The following is a 27,082-nucleotide window of genomic DNA, read 5'->3' on the forward strand; positions in this document are numbered from 1 at the left end:
TTGGAAGGTCCTATTGTTAGGCTAAGCCCCCATTTCTACATCAGTACCAACTGGCCTGGGAGCAGCTCATTCCCTGAACAAAACGTCCCTCTGTTTCAGTATGCAGCTGCAGCTTCCGAGATGCCCCAGTCAGATTCATGACCTAGTGTGGAAAGACTGGGACCCTCCACCATGAAGAGGGGGGATTATTTGTGACAATTATTGTTTTGATCTGGATGACCTCTATCATTAGATTTTGACTACCTTCAAGGTAATCAACCAGTCATTTTTACTGTACCAGTGGTTCTTTTCCTAACATGCCTTGAAAAATAGCTTGGCAGTCTGATGGATAGTCTTTGTTATTGCATTTGATGTCCCCCTCTTCAGATGGACTATTCCATTTCGCATCTGAAAAATCAGATAGTTGGAAAGAATTCTTCATGCCAGGGACTGCTGTAGCCCCAGCACTGATAATAGCAGAGAACACCTGACCTGAGGTAATATCACATTATTATATGTTTTGAAATGCAATGTACTTATTTATATATGCTTTATTACTTTCAATTATTATCCTTTCATTTTTAATTCCTTTGATAGAATTGTAATACAACATCTCTTCATAAAGTCTTCAATGTACGTTGTATGCACATTCATTTCACATTCAATTACATTTTTCAGTCTTGTGCTTCATATGTTATGTTATTGATTTCTTCTTCTGCTATGATATCTTGTTAATATTTGATTCTCAAGTTAGCTCATCTCTCACCCCGAACTGTTTGCAAAGTCACTGTACTCATATGAAATGATAATGTATCCTTTTTTGCAGATAAGCAAATGGATCATCAGGAGCTGAAAGAACCCATGAAGGTCTCACTCATTAAAGGTGAGTGAGACCTTCTCTTTATTCTTATTACATGTAATTGGACAGATTATAATCACTGACCGGGATCTGTTGGATCAGTTCTGATGTCTCTAACTAGTCATCTCCTATTCTATTACTGACTTGTGCAAGTCATCCCAGACCTCGTTGCCGAGTGAGGAGGAAAGGGTCAAAGAGAGAGAGACTTTGTAAAGGAAAGACTGGGTGTGGAAACAGGACATTTAAGAGCTCGCATTGCTATAAAAGGCATTGTGTTTAGGGCCACAGTTCTCTGGTTTCAAGTGGAATCAAACCGTAATCTGAAGGAGCCTTTAATACATTAGGGATCAACTCAAATGACTGTTAAATGACAGTATTGACATGTAGGTTGACAGGATTGACAACCAATTCTACCAAGAAGTTAACATTTGAGAGAGGACACTGGAGTACCTTGTGTATGTTCCTGATGCATGTCTGTGAGTGAATCAATTGTGCATGATCAATTAATTAGTAATGCCACTAGTCACATAGGCTATACAGAACACATTGGCTATTCACCATGACACATTTGACCTTAGGGTTATCTTTTTTTCACAGTTTATAGTGTAAATCTCATCAGAGTTTAATCATATGAAGTTACCCTTATAACATAGGAATCATTACACCTGCAGTATATTCTGTAGCTGTAAACCAAAGCATCAGGCCTAGACCAGAAGATTTATTTGTGAGTGTTAATGTATACAAATAGAGTACCGGTCAGGGAATCATGAAGCCTCTGACTCAGTTTTGAATGGCTGCCACAATGGTAGCGGGCTTAGACATTAGGGTGGATGGAGCATGACAGCTATAGCCTTCAGCATGATGAGATGTAAAAATAGAAAAAGGGTTAGAAGGATTCTTATTACATTCATTCTGTGGAGGGAACGTAATGGTCGATGATCAAGCAAGTCTGAAATATGTTTAGACGTAGAAAGGAATATTCCACAGTTGTGTTTTTTCATCCGGCATCATTTGATGACACCAAATATCCCAAGAAGTAATGGCCAACCATGATGTGTCAGAGATAAACCTTTAACTTAGGGATGTCAACAAAAAAATACATTCCGGGGGCCGTGTTCGGTTTTTAACGAGATCCGGAAGGGCCACACTGAAAATTGGTTATATTTCCTCACGGTCAGAATTTGCATAAAATAGTCCTCAACCGTTTTTGGAATTTTCTACGGTCCCTGACTGTCTAGCTTTCATTTTGGTGATTATTAGCAAGCTGAACACAGTCACAAAATGGTATGGTAGGTCCATTGTAATTTCTACATTGTAATTTGTCATTTCAATTTGGTTTTAGTGATTTTAAATTAAATAGAGCTTTTTATTTGTATTTTTTCGGGCCCACAGGCCATATGTTTGATACCCCTGCGCTAACACATCCTGTTACTACCGGACGCATTCTCTCACACACACAGCCTCTCTTTCTCTCCCTCTCTCTTGCTTTCTCTCCCTCACTCTCTCTTGCTTTCTCTCTTGCTTTCTCTCTCTCCCTCTCTCTTGCTTTCTCTCTCTCGGTTTCTCTCGCTCTCTGTCACACACACGGACACATTTAACCTCACTCAGCTCCTCACGAAGAATCCATTTCCTCAGAGAAACACACAACGAAACTCACTCAGCTCCTGACATATGCTCGGCGCAAACATCCATACACACACCTACACACATTCTCATGCTCATTCAGCCATTTACAAACATGCACACACATGCACGCACACACAAACACACACACGCACTCTCTCAGATAGAGGCCAGAGCATTCCTCCCTGTCTTCACACACAGTGAGAGGTCATGTGCCTGAACAGGGATGGGGGGTGGGTGCACCACCAGCCTCCAGCAGACTCTAAACACTGCTTTGTTTCTGGACATTTATTAGCATAACTAACATCTCTAATTAGTTCTCTGGTTTGACGTCAAAGCTAATATTCCACAGTAACGTTTGCACATGTGTATTTAAACGAGCTAGCGAGTGTGAGAGGTTGTGCGTGTATGTCTGTTATCTGAAACATATTGTTAGTTTCTACACTGATACAGTGTCTGCCACAGTGATGTCATAGCCCTCTTATATCTCCATTTATGGTGCACAGGCTCCATCTGTTATGGCGTCTTGTTTTGGCCTCTGCCAAACGCTTGATCTAGGATGAGGTCGTCTCTTTTTACAGCCCTGGCAGATTAGAAGAAGAGTTTTAGCTGGGTTTTATTCCATCTATTTTGAGAGAGAGTTATGCGTTGCTTTCTCTACTAGTCATCTTTTCGACCTATGAAATCATAGTCATTAGAGGTCATTGCTTTGAAACTGTGAGAAATGTGATTACTTTGAGGGTACATCAAAGGGCTTGACTACTATAAGGGCCCGCTAATATAAGCGGACCCCAATATGTGAGTTCAGATGACATTATTCATTATTCTATTTTTGGGATGTAATTAGTTCATGTAATAGTCAAATGTTTGGTCATCTTGGGAAATTATCTCACATTTCATCCATGGCTAAATGTCATCTGTTGGCAGGGAGTGGGGAGGCAAAATAGTCCAGAGAGTCAGACATTCAGTCAAGTTTGACATTAGCTTTGGAATCTCGCAAAGACCTAACGAGGGTCATAGAAAGTACCAGACCACATGTGGCTAATGTCAGTCATCTATAATTTTACGAGAACATTTGTCCTCATTTTCCCCTACTGTAGATACAGTGGATTGGGAAAGTATTCAGACCCCTTGACTATAGCCTTATTCTAAAATTGAATAAATCGGGCAAAACATCAAATACAGACTTTTGACATTTTTGCACATTTATAAAATATTAAAAACAGAACGCCTTATTTACATAAGTATTCAGACACTTTGCTATGAGACTCGAAATTGAGCTCAGGTGCATCCTGTTCAGTGGTGTAAAGTACTTAAGTAAAAAGACTTTAAAGTACTAAGTAGTTTTTTGGGGTATCTATACTTACTTAACTATTTATATTTTTGCCGACTTTTACTTTTACTCCACTACATTCCTAAACAAAATAATGTCCTTTTTACTCTTTAAATTCTCCCGGACACCCAAAAGTACTAGGTTTGAATGCTTAGCAGGACAGGAAAATTGTCTAATGCACGCACATATCAAGAGAACATCCCATGTCATCCCTACTGCCTCTGATCTGGCAGACTCACTAAACACAAATGCTTTGTTTGTAAATTATGTCTGAGTGTTGAAGCCCCTGGCTATCCGTTAATTAAAAAATGTAGAAAATTGTGCCATCTGGTGTGCTTAATATAAGAAATTTGAAATTATTTATACTTTTACTTTTGATACATAAGTATATTTTAGCGATTACATTTACTTTTGATACTTAAGTACATTTAAAACCAAATACTTTTAGACTTTTACTCAAGTAGTATTTTACTGGGTGACTTCCACTTTTACTTGAGTCATTTTCTTTTAAGGTATCTTTACTTTTACTCAAGTAGGACAATTGGGTACTTTATCCACCACTGATCCTGTTTCCATTGATCGTCCTTGAGATGTTTCTACAACTTGATTGGAGTTCACTTGTGGTAAATTCAATTGATTGGACATGATTTGGAAAGGTGCACACCTGTCTATATAAGGTTCCACAGTGCATGTCAGAGCAAAAACCAAGCCATGAGGTCGAAGGAATTGTTTGTAGAGCTCCGAGATAGGATTGTGTCAAGTCACTCATCTGGGGAAGGGTACCAAAACATTTCTGCAGCATTGAAGGTCCAAGAACACAGCGGCCTCCATCATTCTTAAATGGAATACGTTTGGAACCACCAAGACTCTTTCTATAGCTGGCCCCCAGGCCAAACTGAGCAATCGGAGGAGAAGGGCCATGATCATTGAGGTGACCAAGAACCCAATGGTCACTCTGACACTCTGGGAGTACCTTCTAGAAGGCCAGACAGAAGCCACTCCTTAGTAAAATGCACATGCCAAAAGGCACCTAAAGTCTCTCAGACCATGAGAAACAAGATTATCTGGTCTGATGAAACCAAGATTGAAACCAAGATTGGCCTGAATGCCAAGCGTCATATCTGGAAGAAACCTGGCACCAACTGTACGGTGAAGCATGGTGGTGGCAGCATCATGCTGTGGGGATGTTTTTCAGTAGTAGGTGTAACCAATGTGAAATGGCTAGCTAGTTAGTGGTGGTGCGCGCTAATAGCGTTTCAATCCGTGACGTCACTCGCTTTGAGACCTTGAAGTAGTGGTTCCCCTTGCTCTGCAAGGGCTGCGGCTTTTGTGGAGCGATGGGTCACGATGCTTCGTGGGTGACTGTTGTTGATATGTGCAGAGGGTCCCTGGTTCGAGCCCAGGTTGGGGCGAGGAGAGGGACGGAAGCTATACTGTTACACAGGGGCTGGCAGATTTGTCAGGGTCGAGGGGAAGATGAACGGAGCGAAGTACTGCGAGATTCTTGATGAAAACCAGCTCCAGAGCGCTCAGGATGATTTGAGCAATTTTAGAAGAAAGCTGTAACGTAAAAAAATATGGAAAATGTCAAGGAGTCTGAATACTTTCCATATGCAATGTAAGTCTCCACCCTGTCATGTTGGTCTGTCCTCTGCTGAACACTGTATTTACATCCATTCCTTTCCCAGATGAGATGAACCGATCCAACACGGGAACAAGTGACTCAGAGAAAGTCATCAAGCATCTGAACGAGGAGCTTCGTGAGGCCCAGGAGCTCTCCAACACAGGAAAACTGAAATGCATGGAACTGCAAGGTAATGGAAAAGCTTGGGAATGACACTCACCCAACAGTGGATTATAATAGTAATATATGCCATTGAGCAGATGCTTTTATCCAAAGCGACTTACAGACATTACCCAATACTGTACAAAGATAACAGGCACAAGCATACACACCTTCACACAACAGCTGCAGCAGTGAATCTTCATAGTTAGAGAAGTTAACTTATTGTATTATTTGTGTCATACATTATAGGTCTCCTGGAGGAGGAGAGGAGAGCCAACAAGCAGCAAGCTGACGAATCTGCAAAACAGTTGAAATTCCTACACGGTAGCTATAGACCAAAGTGTGTGTGTTTGATGTTGGATCTTGGATCTTCCTTACTAGAATTACTTTGGGGTGTGTGAGAAATGTGTCGGAATGTGTGTGGGTAGAGCTGGATTTTTGTTTGTATGCGTGACTGTTCATGAATCTAGGCTACTGTATATGTGGTTAAAGTTTGTGTGTAGTTGTGTTGTTGGTTCAGTCCTGTGAGATAGAGAGAGCTTCACCGCCTTTTGGATGTCTTTTGTTGGTGCAGTACCGGACCGGCCTTGATTTCCACATCCAAAGCCGTCTATGTTTGGTTCAGATTTTGTCCGGTCTGGACCAGCCTTGATTTGGCCTAAACATAGACTTCTATTAATTACATATATTAAACTCTCATTCAGAACCAAAAATTAGCTTCATTTCACCATTTCAACATCTGTAAAATACACATTTTCAACATCTGGAAAATACGTATTTTCAACTTTCATTCAGAACAGTGATAGTGATGAGGATGTGACTAAGGTGACCAGCGCTGTGTAGAGGGTGACGTCTGACTACCACTCCTCCTCAGATGAGGATAGTGACCTCAGGGAAATCGTCCCTCCCCTACCGTCTCCCGAAATCGCGCCACACACCAGGTGATCTACCCAGCTGCTCCTTTGTGACGTCCTCCAGTGCCCAAGCAGAAGAAGATGGGGCCCGGTAAAGGATAAAACGGCCCTCCATGTCCGCCTCACTATGGCTTCAGACCCCAAGGCAGACTCACCCAGCCCTTCGGACACAATGGTTGGGCTCTGTCTGGCCAGAGAAGGGGGCATGGATACTGGGGTGGCACTCCAGGCCTGACTTACTGTTAGGGACCACTGTAACAAGTGTTGACGTTAGTATTAGCCTTTTTCATGTGCCCAGGTTTCCTGAGCTGTTGAGGGTAACCACTAGAGCAAGCAATAGTTCATGGGTGGCAGGTAGCCTAGCGGTTAAGAGCGTTGGGACAGTAACTGAAAGGTTGCTTGTTTGAATCCTTGAGCTGACTAGGTGAAAATCTGTTGATGCAAAAAAAAATGTCAACAGAAAATGTTCCTGATTTCAATGTCCTGAAAATAGGTATTTTTTGCATCAGGAAAATATGCCTTTTCAACGTTCTGGAAAATATGTATTTTAAACATGGAAAATATCTTTTCACCTTTCATTCAGAACCTAAATTTAACCTAACTTCAACATCTGGAAAAAATATGTATTTTCAACATCATTTTGCTTACTGGGACTATTCTAGTTTTGCTGGGGCAGAACAGCAAGGACCAGCCTTGATATAACTCTTCTCCTCCTTAAAAATGTCCACTGTCTTCTGTGTGAGCAGGCCAGCTGCGACAGCTACAGGACGAGCTGGAGGTCCTTAGAGAACAGAAAGACAGCGCCTCCCTGAGTTCACAAGATGAACTGCACAAATCCCGAGAAGAAGTGAAGACTCTGCGTCGCACCCTTGATGCTGCCACCGCCGATTGGAAGCGGGAGGTCTCTACGGTCCAGGGTAACCTAGCAACCGTCTCCAAGGATATGGAGAAGTGGCGAGAGACAGCTAGCAAGTACGAGCGTGAGATTAACGGCCTGCAAGGTGACCTACAGCAGCAGAGTAAGCAGTGGCAGAAGGCTGCCGAGTCACAAGGTACCAGTGGTGTAAAGTTCTTCAGTAAAAATATTTTGAAGTACTACTTAAGTTGTTTTTTGGGGTATCTGTACTTTTACTTTTACTTCACTACATTCGTGAAGAAAATAATGTACTTTTTATTCCATACATTTTCCCTGACACCCACAAGTACTTATTACATTTTGAATGCTTAGCAGGACAGGACGATTGTCTAATTCACTCACTTAAAGAGAAAATCCCTGGCCATCCCTACTGCATCTAATCTAGCGGACTCATTAAACACACGTGCTTTTTTTATGTCTGAGTGTTGGACTGTGCCCCTGGCTATCCAGAAAATCATGCCATTTGGTTTGGTTAATATAAGGAATTTGAAATGATTTATACTTTTACTTTTGAATATTTTAGCATTTACTTTTGATATGTAAAGTATATTTAAAACCAAATACTTTTACTTTTACTCAAGTAGGATTTTACTGGGTGTCTCACTTTTTACTTTAGTAATTTTCTATTAAGGTATCTTTACTTTTACCCAAGTATGACAATTGGATACTTTTTCTATCACTGCAAGGTACTACATATACAGTGCATAGAAAATACATAACAAATATTGATATTCTGTACACACAATGTTTATCTGTAATAATGAGTGTTATTTATGTGATTTATAAAGCATTTGTACACAAAGTTGCATCCATATGAAAGTATATCCACATCAACTTAGTTTGGGCAGCTAATTAGCCCTGAATAGACTGACTAAATAGTTTTACTGAAAGTATCAAGGAGTTGGCTGAAGCAGAAACAGACAATCACCCAGGCTGTGATATAATGCCACGTCTGAGCATCCCTATGGTTTTCTACAGCAGGTGAAATGGAGTCCATGCAGAGGGAGTGCACCAGCCTCCAGAGGGAGGTGTCATCCCTGCGCTTGGAGAAACAGGAAGTGCTGAATACACACCAGAAGGAGAGTGCTGCCCTCAGGGCGGAGAAGGAGGAACTGCTCAGGGCTCACCAGAAGGAGAAGGGGAACCTACAGAATGAGAGTTCTGTCATGCGCTCAGAGAAAGAGGCCATGCTGAAGAAGCAAACGGAGCTAGAGAAGGATTTGGCCAGGTCAGTCTGTAGTCTGAAACATAACTGGCAAGAGCATCTGTGCCTAAACATCATACACAGATTTGACGGTGCGCAACTCAACTCAAAAATGGTCCCAGTATTTGCACGTCTGTCTCTGCCACTCTCACCCTCTCCCTTACTCTAATGCCCAATTATATTTGACTCTTTCTTTCGTGCACACACCGACATACACAGACATATATACATATACACACACACACATTAACAGACCAATACATTTGACATTGAAATGGTCACAATTAGAATACATTGGTCTACAAATCATTCATAGACAGTAACAATGTTCCTGAACCTCTGTCTCTCTCTCTCTCTTTCAACCCCTCTCTTTCCCCCAGCTCACGTGCCCAGAGTGCTGAGCTGGGCAGCATTCTGAAGGCCCTGGAGCTCTCTCAGGGGGAGATGGAGAAGAGGCTGGGGGCCCAGCAGGAGCAGCACCAGCAGGACAACACCAAACTTCAGAGCCAGCTGGACCAGTCAGACAGCCGCACCAAGGACCTGCAGAGAGAAGTGGGCACATGCATGCTGTCTTTCTCCCTTCCTTGAAGTAATCCCTGATCTATGATCTGACATGACTGGATAGGCAAAAAAAAGATACATTATAAACTAGGTGATTTGAACCCTGAATGTTGATTGGCTGGCAGCCATGGTATATCAGACCGTATACCACGGGTATGACAAAAAAAATGTTTTTCCTGCTCTAATTACATTGGTAACCAGTTTATAATAGCAATAAGGCACCTCAGGGGTTACCACGGCTAAGGGCTGTGTCCAGGCACTCTGCTTTGCGTCGTGCATAAGAACAGCCCTTAGCCATGGTATATTGGCCATATACCACACCCCCTTGGGCCTTATTGCTTACGTATATAATGGAACCCATAAGGATCACAATCCTATCTTGTTAGCCCAGTGGTCACTTCATGGAAGTGTCGTGTCTTTAGTTTTTATCAAAGATTATCTGTAGTTAGTATTATACGATCAACTGATTAATCATGTAACTAATTAACTAGGAAGTCGGGGCACCAAGGAAAAATATTCAGATTACAAGGTTATAATTTCCTAATATAACCTTTCAGATATTTTCATATCTGATCCATAGTCATCTGATTAATGAATTATTTACTTTACCTCACGTTAGTCTCATTCCAAACGTCGTAAATTGTTGGTTATCTGCATGAACCTAGTCTTCACCATGAGTCATCCATACATCAATTGTCTTAAATAATTTATTTATTACTAACCAAGTAATTCACAGAAATTCATAAACAAACAAACAACGTAAATGTGATTACATGAAATGAGAATGTGCCCTAGTGGGCTAAACCGGCATGGCGGCTTGTTAGACAAAAGGGGAAGTGGGGATCGACTAAGAAGTCACTACAAAGTGATAATTATAACAATTGAAATGCTAATCCTTTGCACATGAACGCTCACTCATTCGGGAACAATTGCAATCAATATATAGATTTACTCTCAGTGTGTCGTCTTGATCGCTGGTGAAAAGTTAATTTCTTTTGTAGAATTGTCCGTCTCTCTCCCTCTCTCTCTGTCGTGGTTATAGTGGATAGTTCAGAGTGACATTAATTTCGTTATAGAATGGATGTTTCAGCGGCTGTCGTTCTTTGCGTTCAATGATACTGAATTCCTAGCTGCAGACTAGTAATTCATATCAAAGACTTGTTCTTATTCTGTCGGTATCGATAGTCTAAGAGTTTAACCACGTTGTATGGTTAAAAGATTCAGCAATGGTCTGCAACCTTTTGTCCTCCCTTGATTGAGAGAATCATGGTCTGCAACCTTTAGCCATCTCGTAATTGAGGTAAGCTCGGTCTGCTGATCAAAAACCCGAGTGGGGGTTTTAATCGGAATGGCAGAAAAGGCTGTCCCAGGATGTCTGACCCTAACTGGGCTCAGGGGCGGTCCTCTGATTTAGTTCAAATCCAATTCCCTTTTTGAGTTTTCCTTCATTAAACAGTCCAAAATCACATTGTAAAATTGTGTAAACAGTATCATACTCACTCATTCATTTTATACAACTATTATATGTAAACCTTGTATCTAAGGCTATTATATAAACAGTGTTATGGTGATGTGGCCACACCGTCTCCCATGAGCTTCCCCAAGTTGTGACAAACGGACCAGTTCGTAGCTGGATTCTTCACCGATCTTTTATACTTTCTCCGGAACATGAAATTTGTTCATACCTCAAGTTCTGTGAGGTGGAAGGATTTCCTTTGTTCTCCATGAAAATCTACTCTCTCTATACTGTGTGTCCATGAGGAGATTCTCAGGAATTTATGACGTCTCTCTGACCACAGCAACCTAGTTGAAGGAGAAAAGGGGGAGGCAGGGAGAGGGGGATGGGCTTGCTATACCCAAAGAGGTCAACGTCATGACAGAAGGGAGGAAGGAAGTATTTGTTCAAAGTATTTGATGAGGGCCTGGACTTTTACAACCGCCGTTTTATCCCATTTGAAACAGAATCCTTACGGTTGCTCAAACTATGCATGTTTTATGAATGCCCTGTAATATTTATAACCTCTGTTTCAGTACGAAGAGACGCAGACTGAGCTGTCAGACCTGAAGGAGAAGTTTGAGAGGACCGAACAGGAAAAGCAGTCGATCACTGATGAGCTTGAGGAGTGTAAAGCTGACCTGAAAATGCTGCGGGAGAAAGGAAACAAAGTGAGTTATCCACTATCAAGACTTTAAAAAATATACTGCGACTAAGAGGAGGGAGGAATATTGCATGAATCATCTTCAACATGCATTCTGTAAATATATAGGTTTTGGAAATGTTGGGTTGAATTCAAATGTTGAGTTGAGATGAGTTCAGATGAAATTGACTTCAAGCATCACCAGTAGCAGGCTACCCCTTCCTTTGAGTTTCAAGTTGAAAAGTTTCAGAGTTTATTCGACACGTGCACAGGATACAACAGGTGTTCACCAGAGCCCTTCTAATCACACCAGAACTGCTCCCCTCCTCCTCCCAACCAGCTTGTCCCTTGACTATTACTTATAGACTTAGACACGCTTGGACACGCTTGTAGTATGTTAGAATATGGTCACATACATATTGTGTTGTGTATTTTATGTACCAATATCAATAAACGCTGAGTGTACAAAATATTAGGAACACCTTCCTGATTTTGAATTGCATCCACTTTTGCCCTCAGAACAGCCTAAATTCGTCAGGACATGGACTCTACGAGGTATTGAAAGTGTTCCACAGGGATGCTGGCCCATGTTGGCTCCAATGCTTCCCACAGTTGTGTCAAGTTGGCTGATGTCCTTTGGGTGGGGGGACCATTCTTGATACACACAAGAAACTGTTGAGTGGGAAAAACTCAGCAGCATTACAGTTCTTGACACACTTAAAACGGTGCGCCTGGCACCTACTACCATACCCCGTTCAAAGGCACTTAAATCTTTTGTCTTGCCCATTCAACCTCTAAATGGCACACATACACAATCCATGTCTCAATTGTCTCTCCTCTGAAATGGATTTAACAATTGATTTAACAATTGACATCAATAAGGGATCATAGCTTTAACCTTTTAAGCTTTCCTGAGTGGCTCAGCGGTCTAAGGCACTACATCTCAGTGCAAGAATCGTCACCATAGTACCATGTTCAAATCTAGGCTGTATCACATCCGGCCGTGATTGGGAGTCCCATAGGGCGGCGCACAATTGGCCCAGCGTCGTCCGGGTTTGGCCGGAGTAGGCCGTCATTGTAAACACGAATTCGTTCTAAACTGACTTGCCTAGTTAAATAAAGGTTAAATGTAAAAAAAAAAAAATTAAAAACTTGATTCACCTGGTCAGTCAATGTCATGGAAAGAGCAGGTGTTCTTAATGTTTAATACACTCAGTATATTTGATGAGTTGACTCACTCTCCTGGGGTCAAACTCACCCATTCCCAATGATGTCTTTATATCCCTTCCCTCCTGTAGACCTCCCTATTGCTGCCTGTTCAAGCCATACTCATCGGCCTTATCCTGGCTTTGCTGTATTGGTGCTTCGGCGCATTGTGGTAGAAAGGTACACCGTACTCCTGTCCAGTCAACCCGGCCTACATCTTGCATTGTTTGTCTCTGTCAGCACACTGCATGAAACAAATCTCAAGTCTCGAAATTGAAAAGTCTCTCTCGTTCCTCTGAAAGACTGAGGAAATTCTCCCCATGACAGAACTAACATTTCTAATATGACATCTTCTCCTCTTGCCTGGATCATTAATATCTAACGAATCTCTCTTTCTATGGGCTGATTTTTGTGTCGTCTTGCTCTACGTGAACATGTTGCTTTCAACCGTCCTTGTTCTCTGTCCATTCCATGACAGCTTTGGCCAATCAGGTGCTATTAAAGGGCTAGAGCAGCCTGTCAGACGGTGCTGAGGTCAGTGTTTCAGTTTGTGTCACTTCCTATTTCAGAGTGGATGGATCGTCTGGGTGCCTCATGCCGTTGCCGTGGTAGCGACTATGACTGCTGCTGTGCTCTACGCCAGGACCTGAGTGTGAGACACACATACAAACACAAGGATATTAGTGAAAACATGCACATATACGTACATATGGTCAGACTTCTGTACACTAAACCTATTAAATGCATTGCCTCCTGATCTGTTCAGTTGTTTACTCATGTTCAGATGTTTTAAAAAGGAGAGCCCTTTAGTTGAATACTTATATAGTTTCACTGATATATTTTAGAGAATTTTGAGAAATGAATATCAAATATACTGTACAATTAAAGACAAGTTCAATCTTCCTAAATGTATAATTTCAGAAACTCATAAATGCATTTTCTTTTTACGTTTTACATTAGGACTCTATCTTCTAATAGGATTTCAACAATGAATATAGGCTAAAGATACTGTACACTGTTATCCTCACTGATAATGATTAATATTACTGCAGAAAGACCTGTCTTCGAGGTCCAACTGCCCTAAACACTTTGTTTTAGAGTCCAGTAAAATATGTAAATTCACCTTCAACTTTAATTTGCTGCATTGCAACGCCTAAGCTCTGTGTGAATACATGGTGAATGATCTTAGATAATTTGCATACACTCACTCACATAATTCTGGTAAAAAGGGTTAAGGAATAACCAGAGATTAATGATCTTGAGGCCAAGAAGTTAGAAGTTCCCCCTCAATTTGATGTTAACTGTTGACTATTCAGTAGGCCTACCTCCCTTTTGAATCAATGTTTGCATGCAATTTAAACCTCTAGTATCAATTCATTTGTCATCCAATTAAATTCACCACAAAATATACTGTAATTCAAGCATTGCTTTTTCAAATGTAAATAATTGTGCGAAGTATACTGTATTTTGAAAAAGATAGGTGATGGTATAGTTTAAATTTGAAGTAAAACTATTTGCTCTAAAAATGTACTTTGTGTGACCTTAATTAAACCTTCTAAATCTCATGATCATGATTATTTTTCTCCATTACCCTGATAGTACCACATATTAGACAATAAGTGGAGCCACATGTTAAGTTTGGGTTGGTAGAAAACTCTCATTGACTGTATGAAATCTCAATGTTTACAGTATGGCATGTGAGTCATGTTGAACAGTTGTTGATTTGGCCATCGGCTACAAAGTATCTATCATGCCAGGTTTTTTAAACTTCTCCAGGCACCTCTGATGGATATTACTTTACTATTGATAATCAGAAAAGGTGCTTTCGGAAGAAAGAGGAAAGTACCTTAAACTTGGACATGTGTTTGGCGTTTAGAGGACTCTTGTTTCAGTATTTTGCAAAGATGTAGAGTCAACATTTTTCAATAACACGCATGCACACACACCCTTCAATGCCGTCCTGCAGTCCATCTCAATGAGGACGGGGGCCAGGACAAGACCAAAAAACAGACCCCTGAGCTACAGATGCTACACCGACAACGTACGGTGAGCTGTTTCTAGCCCATCAAATTATGTATTAGTCTTATCCTGATATTGATAATGAATAACATCAATGCAGGCAGGGGGTTTAGCGATGAAATCAGGCCTGGATATTAGTCATAGTGTAATGAACATGAGGGGAGACAGAGCTGGTTTCAAGCACAGGGCGCAGCAGGTGTTTATTGCAAAGGACCACAGGAGGCAGCAGGTATCTGGGTCCAGGGGCAGGCAGAAGGTCATACACTGGAGGTCCAAAAGGGCAACAGTACAGGCAGGGAAAAGGCTAGTAACGTAGTCCGGGGGATTAGGCAATAGGTAGATAACAGGAAATCCAACAGGCAAAAGGTGTCGTTAGTGAGGCTGGCAAAAACGATCATACATAGGAGTAACGCACGGGAAACCCAGCGCTCTGAAAGACGTGTCACAAAACAAACAATACCTCACAGTGAAGGGGTGTAAAGAACTGAACTAAATAGTGTGTGATAATGACATGCAGGTGATTAGAATTCAGGTGATTGGGATCTGGAGAGTGAGCTGCGTTCAGGGGATCTACATGTTTGAGGGTATGAGTTGGAAGCAGATGTTACACATAGGGCCCCCAGATGGGGATCAGCTTTACATCCGAGAGGTATTCTTACTGACCTCCATCCAATAACCCTCAATACACATCCTAGTGAGGTCATGAAATCTAGTGTCTGATGCACTTCTTTCTATGGTAACAGTTTGGACAATGTTTTGTGTTATGATAACACGGAGAGGGAATATTTTATCCCTCCCCTCCAGCAAAAAACTCCTGAAATTTGTGAGGTTATCACTTCTCATATTCCACACCTCGCCCTCCTTTCAAAGCTCCACCGCACTATGGGGAGACAGACAGATCAGATTCAAAACAACAGAGGAAGGGGAAGAAGGCAACAAGGAACAAGCAACGTTAGTATATTACAGTATGCCATTTACCAAGAGCGAGGTCTCTCTGGCTGAACACAGTGTGTGTGCCGCTGAGTGTAACCTGACAGATGATGTACCATTGAAGAATATCCAGAAGAACACCATCACACGGTGGTGCAACAAGCACCTGAAGTGTGTAAACAGGTTCATAGGTGACCTTCAGTTTGACCTAAACGACGGGCTGACTCTCATCGCCCTACTGGAGATCTTGAACCATAAGAAGATGTTCAGGAAGTACCACACCAGGCCCACATTCAGACAGATGAGGCTGGATAATGTCTCTGCTGCGCTCGACTTTCTGGAACAGGAGAATGTCAAGATGATGTCCATAGGTAAGTGACATGTTGAAATGCTCAGGGATCATTTTCAGTCTGGCAGCCAGGCCAAGATAAGGAAGAAGATAAAGTCACACTTCTTTGGTTACACTTTACATGAGGTTGCATGGTTGCATTGTGCAGAAACCATATTTATTTTTAATTTCTAGGTACCATTACTTGTAATTATACAGTATACAATTTGGCCAGTTTTCTATGATTCAGTTTAGTCTTTGTTTAATGTACCTCACAGTTACTGTGTACAGTCATGTCATTGCACATGTTGCCGCAATATTTTTTGTTATAAAAGTGAAGACTATAGGACTGTTTGATTTACCCTGGGAGATGTGCGATACTGTTTCTGTTAGATAACACTGGTTCTCCCCTCCATTCTTGTGGGTATAATACGGTGCTGCCTCAACAGACAGTAAGGCCATCGTGGACGGGAATATGAAGCTGATTCTGGGGTTGGTGTGGATCCTCCACTACTCCATCTCTTCTCATTTACTGGAGGACGAGGGCCAGGACAAGACCAAGAAACAGACCCCTGAGCTACGGCTGTTGGGTGGATCCTGGACAAGGTGCCCGAACTGCCTATCACCAACTTCAGCCAGGGCTGGCAGAATAGCATGGCTCTTGGGACACTGGTGGACGGACTGGCCCCAGGTGAACTATAACTGGATTCATGAAAACAAAATCCAGCTTTGGGTAAAGCATACTTCCTATAGCGTATATAGTCTAGGACCTGATCTTTGATACTCTGCCTGCAGGCTTGTGTCCAGACTGGGTGAGCTGGGATGAGGTACAGCAAGTAGACAATGCCAGAGTGGCCATGCAGCAGGCTGACGAGTGGCTGGGAGTGCCAAAGGTGAGTCCTCGGACTATCAACACTCTTGTGGTTTTCACATATTACATACTGAATAAACCACTAAATCACAGGGGAACAGGGCTGACATTTCAAAACGTACGTGTCCTGAATTGTTATGAGAGTGGTCAACACCCCTCAAGATCCCATATGGTTCCCATTACATTGGAAAACATTGGTGTAACTCTAGGAATTTGTACAGATTTCATTTTAGGTTTTAACTTCTCAGAACAGCCTCTGGAGGGTAATCTTTTGGCCTACGACATCATCGGGCATGTAAGAATTCACCACACTAACAAAGCCTTCAGGAAGTAGAGTCCTTTGCTCATTGTGAAAGGAATACATGAAATGTAGCAGATTTACATCATGCACGTTGTTTTAGCTTGTAGGGGTCGATGTCACCCTGCATGTGACCTGAAGATGCCAGTTTGGGGAATAATTGGTGCTTGCATAATTCATCAGGAAAGGACATACAAACATATACATAACCATTGTTTCTCTTTTGCATCCAGGTCATTGCCCCAGAGAAAATCATCGACCCTCGTGAGGATGAGCAGTCCATCATGACTTACCTCTCCATGTTCCCCAAAGCTCAACTGAAACCTGGAGCCCCCTGTCGTGTCTTTGGCTATGCCGGATTAAGTGATATGACATGCTATTCTATAAAATAATTTCTCTGTAATTAATATCACCTGATTGAGCTAATCATGTAAATGTAATTAACTAAAGAGTCGGGCACCACAAAATAATATTTATAGAGCTGTTATCTTCTGAATAAACTCTTAAAGACCTAGTAATATTTTACATCAATAGCAGTCAATATTAATCCTCATCTTAATTCAGTCTCATCTGAAAGTTGCAAATTCATGGTTATCTACACAAACCCTGGCTAACAATTTGAATCAGCAATACAAAATTGGGTTTATTTATTTATTTACTAAATACCTAACTAATCACACAGAATTACACATGCACATAATTAAATCATAACTTGATTACAAATTACGTCATAAAGGAAAACGTCCCTAGTGGGTGGAACAGATATGACAGCTTGTTACACAAAAGAAGGGGCTGGGTTTGAGTGAAAGAGTGGGAAGACAGGAACCAACGTGAAGCTGTGCTATCGTAAATACAGTATCTGATGCATTCTAAATTACCGCCCATTTGGAAAAAGAAAATGCAATAAATATTTACTCTGAGCTGCGCTTCGGTACGTTGGTGGTAGATGAAAGGCCGTGTTGCCAAACCGAGTCATTTGAAGAATGTCTCTGGTTGTCAATTGGATACGTTGTAGTAACGTCGTTGGGTGATAGACGGCATACTCTGTCTGTTCATTCCTAACCCTCGTTGCATCTGCTGTTGCTAACTCAACGGCTAGGAGGTATCACTTCTGTAGTGAATAAGAGTTCAAAGTTCATACCATTCGCAACCAAGCTCACGCTGATGTTGGCTTCGTTCTGTAGTTATTATCTGAACATTGGACCTTCGTCCTCACATCATCGGAACAGGAGGTTATATTGTCATCAAGGGCTTATATAGGAAGGGAGAGGAGGGCATGTTTGAAAAGTTTTATAGCCCATGTCCCTTCACAGGGGCGGGCCACTGATTGAGCAGAGCCCTGTCTTATGAAAACCCAAATCTCACATTTTAATAGCTAAAGTGACATTTCATCCCATCACGAATAATTTCATATTCAAACATTTAAATTGAACAACAATTCTATGTGAATCCGATAACTCTGATGTGTAGACTTTCCACTGTAGAGTTTTTGTCATCTTATCATTGATGAGAATGTCTCAGATGACAACCGAACTGACATCATATTCATTAAGTACCACCGCATATGTTCAATTGTTCGGATTTCCCCCCACCTACTGATGTTCCCAGAATCTCTATGTTAGCCAAGGGTTTTGCAAATGTAACCTCAGTAGGGTAGAGAGAGGAAAAAGGGGGGAAGAGGTATTTATGACTGTCATAAACCCCAGGCCAACATCATGACACCCCCCCAATCCCCAATCAGATTTGTCACTGCTCTACCCCTCCTATGTTAATCAGCGCTCATAACAGGCAATCTGGCTAGCCTTGTTTTTACACAAAGGTGATTTGTGTTTTGAGGTTCTATGGACAAATCTGGGGCAATCGAGGACAGTCCTTTCATGTCCCACAAACGGCTGAATAAAAATAAATGCTACCCACACAAGACGAGTGCCTCCCTGCAGTTACTGGGTCCATTTCTTCTGCTCTATTTAGCATTTGGGTCATTCTGTGCTTGTCCATGTATTTGGGTCATTCTGTGCTTGTCCATGTATTTGGGTCATTTTGTGCTTGTCCATGTATTTGGAACATTCTGTGCTTCTCCAGAGATGCAGAAGTCGTGCAGCACATGAAAGGATTTTGTAAGTGATTTTGTAAACTGTACTTGAGATTTAGGTACAGTAAATTGTTTTGTTCAGTTAGTAATTTGATGTATTTTTTAGGTGAATGTGTATGGAACAGGTGTGAGTCAATATGGCTGTTTAGTGGACAGCGCAACAGAGTTCACAGTGGATGCCAGGTTTGCTGGTGATGGATCATTGGGCGTCCTTGCTCGGGTAAGAGGTGTCTGTACAAACAATGAAGATACACTGGCAGCATAAGGCTGAGTTTGCCCAATTTTGGCTCCATGAGGCCATGTCTGTTCTATAAATTCTAATATGGTCAAATCAAATTGTATTTGTCACATGAGCCAAATACAACAGCTGTACACCTTACAGTGAAACGTTTACTTACGAGCCCCTAACCAACAATAGTTTTAAAAAATATGGATAAGAATAAGAAACAAAATAAAAAAAGTAATTAAAGAGCAGCAGTAAAATAACAATAGCGAGACTATATACAGGGGGGTGCCGGTACATAGTCAATGTGCGGGAGCACCGGTTAGTTGAGGTAATATGTACATGTAGGTAGAGTTATTAAAGTGACTATGCATAGATGATAACAGAGAGTAGCAGCGGTGTAAAAGGGGGGGAAATGCAAATAGTCTGGGAAGCCATTTGATAAGATGTTCAGGAGTCTTATTTCTTGGGGGTAGAAGCTGTTTAGAAGCCTCTTGGACCTAGACTTGGCCCTCCGGTCCCACTTTACTAAAGTTCTTTGCCATAAAGAACTGTGCTAGATATGATATACATTAGTATTCACTACAGTTATTACTGTTGTATATGGCCTTAAAGTAGGACTTATTCTATGTGTATACAATTCCACTAACCCATTGATGAAGTCCCAGTCAATGTGGAGGGGGTTCGTAAAGAGCGGAGCCTCTATACTTGCTACTACACTCCAACCACTCTGGCCAAACACGCTATCTGTGTGACCTGAAGGAGGGGTCAGTGTCCCTGGCAGTCCTTTTACAGTAAGTAACAATAGAATGATTAAAATATGAACCATTCAACAAGACAAATATATATATATGTCTTTTTCTGAAATTGTTGTCTATTTTAGCTGAGCCCCGACAGAGTTAGAATAGAACCATAATTAAACCCGGTGAGCTGATTTTACACATAAACTCTCTATCTTCATTCTCAAACGAATTGTATTGCATGTCCTACTGCAGGAGAGACGGACCAGGGATTTTCAGACAGCACTTTTTTCTTGTACAAGCTTCATTTGCATGTAACCGGCCCAGCAGGCGGGTCAGCTAATGCCTCCAATGTATGATGTCCACTACATCCAGAGACATTGCATTACTCTTCATTTAAAGTATATACTAACAACTTTTATGATAACATTTGATGCTTTCATCCTTTTTTTGGGTCAAGGGTGGTTTCGTGGGAACCCCAGAAGAGTTCACCATAGACACAAACAGCTCGGGCAGCCACCGGCTCAAGGTGACAGTAGACAGCCCCAGCCCGACGAAAATAAAGTGTTTTCCGATAACGAGGATGGAACTTGTACAAAGATAGTTCCTATAAGGTGGTTTATCTGCTCCTCATCGCTGGTGTACACGCTATGGCTGAAGTAAGGTGGGGAAGAGGTGGCCAATTTCGCCTCCGAGGTTGTTGTGCATCCGGCTTTTTACAAGAGGCAAGTGAAGGTGTCTGGGACTGGAGCTGAAAGGGAAGGTTTAGTAGATTTGTCATAAAGCCTGGTGACTAAGCTTATTGCAATGGATAGGAGTTCTTAAGGCCATCATAATGGATAGGAGTTCTTAAGGCCATCATAATGGATAGGAGTTCTTAAGGCCATCATAATGGATAGGAGTTCTTAAGGCCATCATAATGGATAGGAAACGTCTTAAGTTTCTCTATTTTTTTAATGTCACTATAATATTTTCAGTAATGTTGTTACTGTGACATACTTTGTTGAATGGTCTGAATTGTATATCTTTTGACAGGAGGTCTGAATGGCCTTGACAGAGAATGTGACCCAGCCAGATTGTTTGCAAATGGCATAGGACTTCTAGGGCAGAGTAACAGTTTCAACGTCACAACCAGGTGAGGCAGCCTTATGTTAGGGCCAACACTTCATTACAAAGCAATTGATTACCACTGATAGAATAGCCATTTCAAAGGTATCTGCACAATCAGAATGTTATTATGGACATCTCTTGTCATTGTACATTGAAGTTGGTTTCTGACAAATTATATTGAATTCACAGGGGTGCTCGAGCAGGTGGCTTGGCCATCACTGTGGAGGGCCCATCGGATGTGCAGGTCACCATCACAGAGAAACAAGATGGATGCTATGTTGCAGAGTACATCCTGCTGGAGGAGAACACATTCTAGGCAAGCGTTTTCAGACTGGGAATATGTTAGTGGTTTGTGTACCATTGATGCCCTTTCTGTTACCATTGTTGGTTACGTGAGAACTGTAGAGACACATATTTATCAGATAAGATTTCAACTTAATGTATACTCTTCATATCTGAGCCCTACTAGTATTGAGTCATCTAAAATGGATGATATGTATTCAGAACATTAGACAAGCATAATGTATGCACTGGGAGTTGAGAAGCAGGTGGTACATTTAATAAAACAAAGAACATGGAATAATACACCATAGGAGTAGTGTATTGACATGAAACACAGACACAATACTGGCTGGGGAAAGGACCTCAGGAAGTGCCAGTTAAAGGGGAGGTAATGAGTGAGGTAATGGAGTCCAGGTGTGTCTCATAATGAAGTGCAGGTGTGTGTAATGATTGATGACAGGTGTGCTTAATGATGGTTTCCAGGATCAATGGTTAGTAACCCGGCAGAGGGGAGGAGTGGGAGTAGACGTGACAAGAAGTTGATCGTAAAGATTTGGTTGATTCCATCTATCAAACAGGTAGCCCTTTCAAAGTATCAGTGATGTCAAAGTGTCTGGGACAAGCTTGGAGATTGTGTCAACTCCTCAGACCTTCACCATAAACTGTAGCAAGGCTGGAGAAGTACTAGCATATGTGGCTGTTATGACACCAAGTGGTGGGTACAAATTATATCAAGATACTCCTCTATTTCAAATATACAGACATTTTGGTTGTTGCTTGATTTACCAGGTAAGATATAACTTTGAGGTGACAGACAATGGTGATGGGACATATTCAGTGGCCTACTTCCCTTCTATGGTGGGTCCTCACTTGGATGGTCAAATATGCCAATGAAGAGGCATTCTCTAGGTGAGATCAATTTTTTTTCAGATAGGAAATGTTTAGTGTGTACATTTTTTAAATATAGTTATGATGTACATATGCAGGATCCTAGTCTGACCATATTTTTGCAAGAGGTTGGTACTTTTCTGTTAAGACAAATCAAGACTGACTTTTGTAAAGTGGAAATTACAAACTTTAGAAGCCCTTTACACCTTGAGTACAGAGGACATTTGCTGCAACAGGGTGATCAAATTTTATGATCTTATATCCGTATGTGAAACATGATTTTTACAAACCATATTGCATTTAATTTCTGTCATTTCTTCTATTGCAGTCCAGTTGTGTTCCAAGTGTTGCCTACTAATGATGCCAACAAGTTGCAGGTGTCTGGATCAGGCTTGGAGTCAGGAATTTGTGCCCACATTCCTCAGACCTTCACCATTGACTGTAGCAAGACTGGAGAGGCCCCAAAATCTGTGGCTGTCATGACACCTAGTGGTATGCATTTGGAGGTTGTATGCAAATCAAATTCACTATCTGGTAATTTATTGTTCTGTTCATGACTTTGCTATTTCTATTTACTTTACTATCTTTCTAATAAGGTAATATAGAGCTTGCAAAGGTGACAAAGAATGGATGGGACATACTTAGTGTGCTTACTCCCCTTCCATGGATTCTCTGGTGGCCAGGTGAGTTTCATAGGTAACGCAGTAGGATTTCATATTTTAGATGCCGTTAATGTAGACCAGTTACATTGTCATTTTGTGAAAAATACAGAAAAATCAAGTTGAATTTTAACTGTATTGCAGTCTCTAAAACTTCCAAGTTTGTGTGGGCCAGGCTTGCAGTCAGGAATTTGTGCAATGTTCCCTCTGATATTCACAATTGACTGGAGAGACCCCAGTCTGACTGTTATAACACCTAGTGGTGAGTATCTGTATTTTGCAGTAATCTCTTGAGTTGGTTTCAATTAAGCTTAAGAATTTTACATGGGTGAAGTATTATGCTCTTTTTGATTTAAAATAACCAGGTGAGCTTGTGGCGGTAACATACAATGGGGATGGGACATACTCAGTAGCCTACTCCCCTTCCATGGAGGATTCTCACTCTCTGGTTGTCAAGTATGAGGATGAGTTTTGCAGGTAAGACTTAAAAAAAAAAAAAAATTAAACATGATTTTTTTAAAGTGCGAAATCCCATTTAAGGAAACAAAGATTTTATTTAACTAGGAAAGTCATTTAAGAACATTCTTATTTACAATGATGGCCAAACCTGGATGACGCTGGGCCGATTGTGCGCTGCCCTAATGGACTCCTGATCACGGCCGGTTGTGATACAGCCTGGAATCGAACCATGGTCTGTAGTGAAGCCTCTTGCATTGAGATGCAGTGCCTTAGATCGCTGCGCCACTCGGGAGTGTTAACATGTTCTTTACTGCATTTTACTGCACAGTCTTTCCCACTTCAAGTGCTGCCCACAAATCAGGCCAACAAGTTGATAGTCTCAGGGTCAGGCTTGGAGTCAGGAACTTGCGCCCAAACTCCCCAGATCTTTACAATTGATTGTAGCAAGACTGGAGAGGCCCCATAGTATGTTGCTGTTATGACTCATACCAGTGAGAATTATTTAATTTCTGACTCATGTATTTTTTTATTTGACTGTCATGTGGATTTTGCCATCTTTTACTTTATTTAAGTAAGATAACGTTTCTTTATTGTATCTATGCAGGTAAAATGGAGCTTATGGAGATGAAACTTACTCAGTGGCATACTTCCCTTCCATGAAGGATCCTCACTGGTTGTCAAATATGGTGACGAAGATGAGTTCTGCAGGTAAGATATGGAACAGTTAGATTAAATGTAAATGCACTTTTGTGTGCCTTTTTGACCAGTACGTTTCAGTTCCTTGTCTTGTGCTCTTATGATGCCAGTAAAGTGAGAGCCAGAGGTCTGGGCCTGGTATCTGGGTTACCTGCCAGCCTATCTTAACAATTCACCATAGGTGCTAGGATGTAGGAGAGGGCCATTAATCAGTGAAGATTACTGTGTTATAAATTATGATTTACGTAACAGCCATATAATAAGCTTGAACCCCTTGTGGAGTCCAGTCTAAAGTTTTATCACCAGCACATTTTACTTCGCATCACATGTTTTCAAGTGTAGTTTCATGTTAACGCATGTTGCTTTACTTGTTATTGCATTAACTTCAAATAAGATCACATGAAAACATGTGTTTTTGGAACACTTCACATGTGAAATTAATATTTTTTCACAAGGATCTTCATAGCAAAAATGAATGGCTATTATAATGAGTTATATTAATCTCATCAACACAGTATTTATATTCCATAAATTTAAGTGACACTGGCTCAATCTGTGCATGGTGTACTGTGGGTCACCTATAGCCCAGATCTACTGCCAAACATACAGCTGGACAGACGGCAAGAAAGCAACTTGCTCTAATAGTGTAAGTTACCTAGTAGTGAAATGCTAACTAGATTATTCGTGAAGGGGAAAGCTAATTTCATATTATGCAAATTAAAGTTGATACTACTCATGACCAGTCAGTCTCCAAACAAAAAAAGCTGTTCTGCTTCTGTCCTGAACCTAGTCCACAGAAATCCACCATCCATGGAGGTAAGCCTGCTCGACCAAGCTACCTTGTAGTTGTAGAAATAGCTAGCATTGGTCAGTTGATCCACTCATCGTCTCCGAAGATATTGCAACTTGATTGCGTTTTAACTACTTTGCTTTACTCACAGTTACTGTGAATAGCATCTAACTAGCTAGCTGCGGCTGTCGTCTTGAGACGGCTAGTGTTTTCTGTTCCTGTCTTCTGACTTACTGGTTAGGTTAGTAAGGGTTGATGTTGAGCCTGGTGTTTTTGCAGGTACTATTTAATGAAGTTGCCACTTGACGACTTTTGAGGTGTCGATTTCTCAAACTAGACACTAATGTACACTGGGGCAAAAAAGTATTTAGTCAGCCACCAATTGTGCAAGTTCTCCCACTTAAAAAGATGAGAGGCCTGTAATTTTCATCATAGGTACACTTCAACTATGACAGACAAAATGAGAAACAAAAATCCAGAAAATCACATTATAGGATTTTTTTATGAATTTATTTGCAAATTATGGTGGAAAATAAGTATTTGGTCACCTACAAACAAGCAAGATTTCTGGCTCAGACCTGTAACTTCTTCTTTAAGAGGCTCCTCTGTCCTCCACTCGTTACCTGTATTAATGGCACCTGTTTGAACTTGTTATCAGTATAAAAGACACCTGTCCACAACCTCAAACAGTTACACTCCAAACTCCACTATGGCCAAGATCAAAGAGCTGTCAAAGGACACCAGAAACCAGACTGGGAAGACTGAATCTGCAATAGGTAAGCAGCTTGGTTTGAAGAAATCAACTGTGGGAGCAATTATTAGGAAATGGAAGACATACAAGACCACTGATATTCTCCCTCGATCTGGGGCTCCACGCAAGATCTCACCCCGTGGGGTCAAAATGATCACAAAAAATCCCAGAACCACACAGGAGGACCTAGTGAATGACCTGCAGAGAGCTGGGACCAAATTAACAACGCCTACCATCAGTAACACACTACGCCGCCAGGTACTCAAATCCTGCAGTGCAAGATGTGTCCCCCTGCTTAAGCCAGTACATGTCCAGGCCCGTCTGAAGTTTGCTAGAGAGCATTTGGATGATCCAGAAGAAGATTGGGAGAATGTCAGATGAAACCAAAATATAACATTTTGTTAACTCAACTCAATGTGTTTGGAGGACAAAGAATGCTGAGTTGCATCCAAAGAACACCATACCTACTGTGAAGCATGGGGGTGTTTTTCTGCAAAGGGACCAGGACGACTGATCCGTGTAAAGGAAAGAATGAATAGGGCCATGTATCATGAGATTTTTAAAGTTTTACCCCTTTTTTCTCCCCAATTTCGTGGTATCCAATTGTTTTAGTAGCTACTATCTTGTCTCATCGCTACAACTCCCGTACGGGCTCGGGAGAGACGAAGGTTGAAAGTCATGCATGCTCCGATACCCAGCCGCACCAATGTGTCGGAGGAAACACCGTGCACCTGGCAACCTTGGTTAGCGCGCACTGCCCGTCGCTGGTGCGCGATGAGACAAGGACATCCCTACCGGCCAGGCCCTCCCTAACCCGGACGACGCTAGGCCAACTGTGCGTCGCCCCACGGACCTCCCGGTCGCGGCCGGTTACGACAGATCCTGGGCGCGAACCCAGAGTCTCTGATGGCACAGCTGGCACCGCCCTTAACCACTGCGGCACCCGGGAGGCCCGTATCGTGAGATTTTGAGAGAACCCCCTTCCATCAGCAAGGGCATTGAAGATGAAACGTGGCTGGGTCTTTCAGCATGACAATGATCCCAAACACACCGCCCGGGCAACGGAGTGGCTTCGTAAGAAGCATTTCAAGGTCCTGGAGTGGCCTAGCCAGTCTCCAGATCTCAACCCCATAGAAAATCTTTGGAGGGAGTTGAAAGTCTGTGTTGCCCAGCAACAGCCCCAAAACATCACTGCTCTAGAGGAGATCTGCATGGAGGAATGGGCCAAAATACCAGCGACAGTGTGTGAAGACTTACAGAAAACGTTTGACCTCTGTCATTGCCAACAAATGGTATATAACAAAGTATTGAGAAACTTTTGTTATTGACCAAATACTTATTTTCCACCATATTTGGCAAATTAATTCATAAAAAATCCTACAATGGGATTTTCTAGATTTATTTTATTTTTTTCCTCATTTTGTCTG

At 41.6% G+C, this 27,082-nt stretch overlaps 1 protein-coding gene, 1 long non-coding RNA gene and 1 pseudogene across 4 annotated transcripts; all 3 read left to right on the forward strand.

Moving 5' to 3' along the window:
* The first annotated feature begins 108 nt into the window (after positions 1–108).
* Positions 109–14,084, forward strand: slmapb (sarcolemma associated protein b). Of its 3 annotated transcripts, XM_035756839.2 has the most exons (11): positions 111–250; positions 367–476; positions 806–862; positions 5,483–5,608; positions 5,830–5,904; positions 7,241–7,546; positions 8,389–8,638; positions 8,995–9,166; positions 11,207–11,341; positions 12,612–12,699; positions 13,089–14,084. In XM_035756839.2, exons 3-10 carry the CDS (start codon positions 814–816, stop codon positions 12,693–12,695), a joined length of 1,197 nt encoding a protein of 398 aa, XP_035612732.1. In that variant the 5' UTR covers positions 111–250; positions 367–476; positions 806–813; the 3' UTR covers positions 12,696–12,699; positions 13,089–14,084. The 3 variants fall into 3 exon arrangements, with proteins under 3 accessions (XP_052337878.1, XP_035612732.1, XP_035612731.1); XM_052481918.1 differs by lacking the exon at positions 12,612–12,699 and having other exon boundaries at positions 109–250; XM_035756838.2 differs by lacking the exon at positions 111–250 and having other exon boundaries at positions 331–476.
* Positions 14,085–15,134: 1,050 nt separating this feature from the next.
* LOC127912583 (filamin-B-like) lies at positions 15,135–18,876 on the forward strand (annotated as a pseudogene).
* A 3,070-nt stretch (positions 18,877–21,946) lies between these two features.
* LOC118371428 (uncharacterized) lies at positions 21,947–25,002 on the forward strand. Its single transcript, XR_008083322.1, has 4 exons — positions 21,947–22,792; positions 22,897–22,983; positions 23,104–23,221; positions 24,023–25,002. It is a non-coding gene; the product is annotated as an uncharacterized LOC118371428 (long non-coding RNA).
* The last annotated feature ends 2,080 nt before the right edge of the window (positions 25,003–27,082 follow it).

Source organism: Oncorhynchus keta, chromosome 27 (assembly GCF_023373465.1).
Source record: "Oncorhynchus keta strain PuntledgeMale-10-30-2019 chromosome 27, Oket_V2, whole genome shotgun sequence".
Classification (NCBI taxonomy): domain Eukaryota; kingdom Metazoa; phylum Chordata; class Actinopteri; order Salmoniformes; family Salmonidae; genus Oncorhynchus; species Oncorhynchus keta.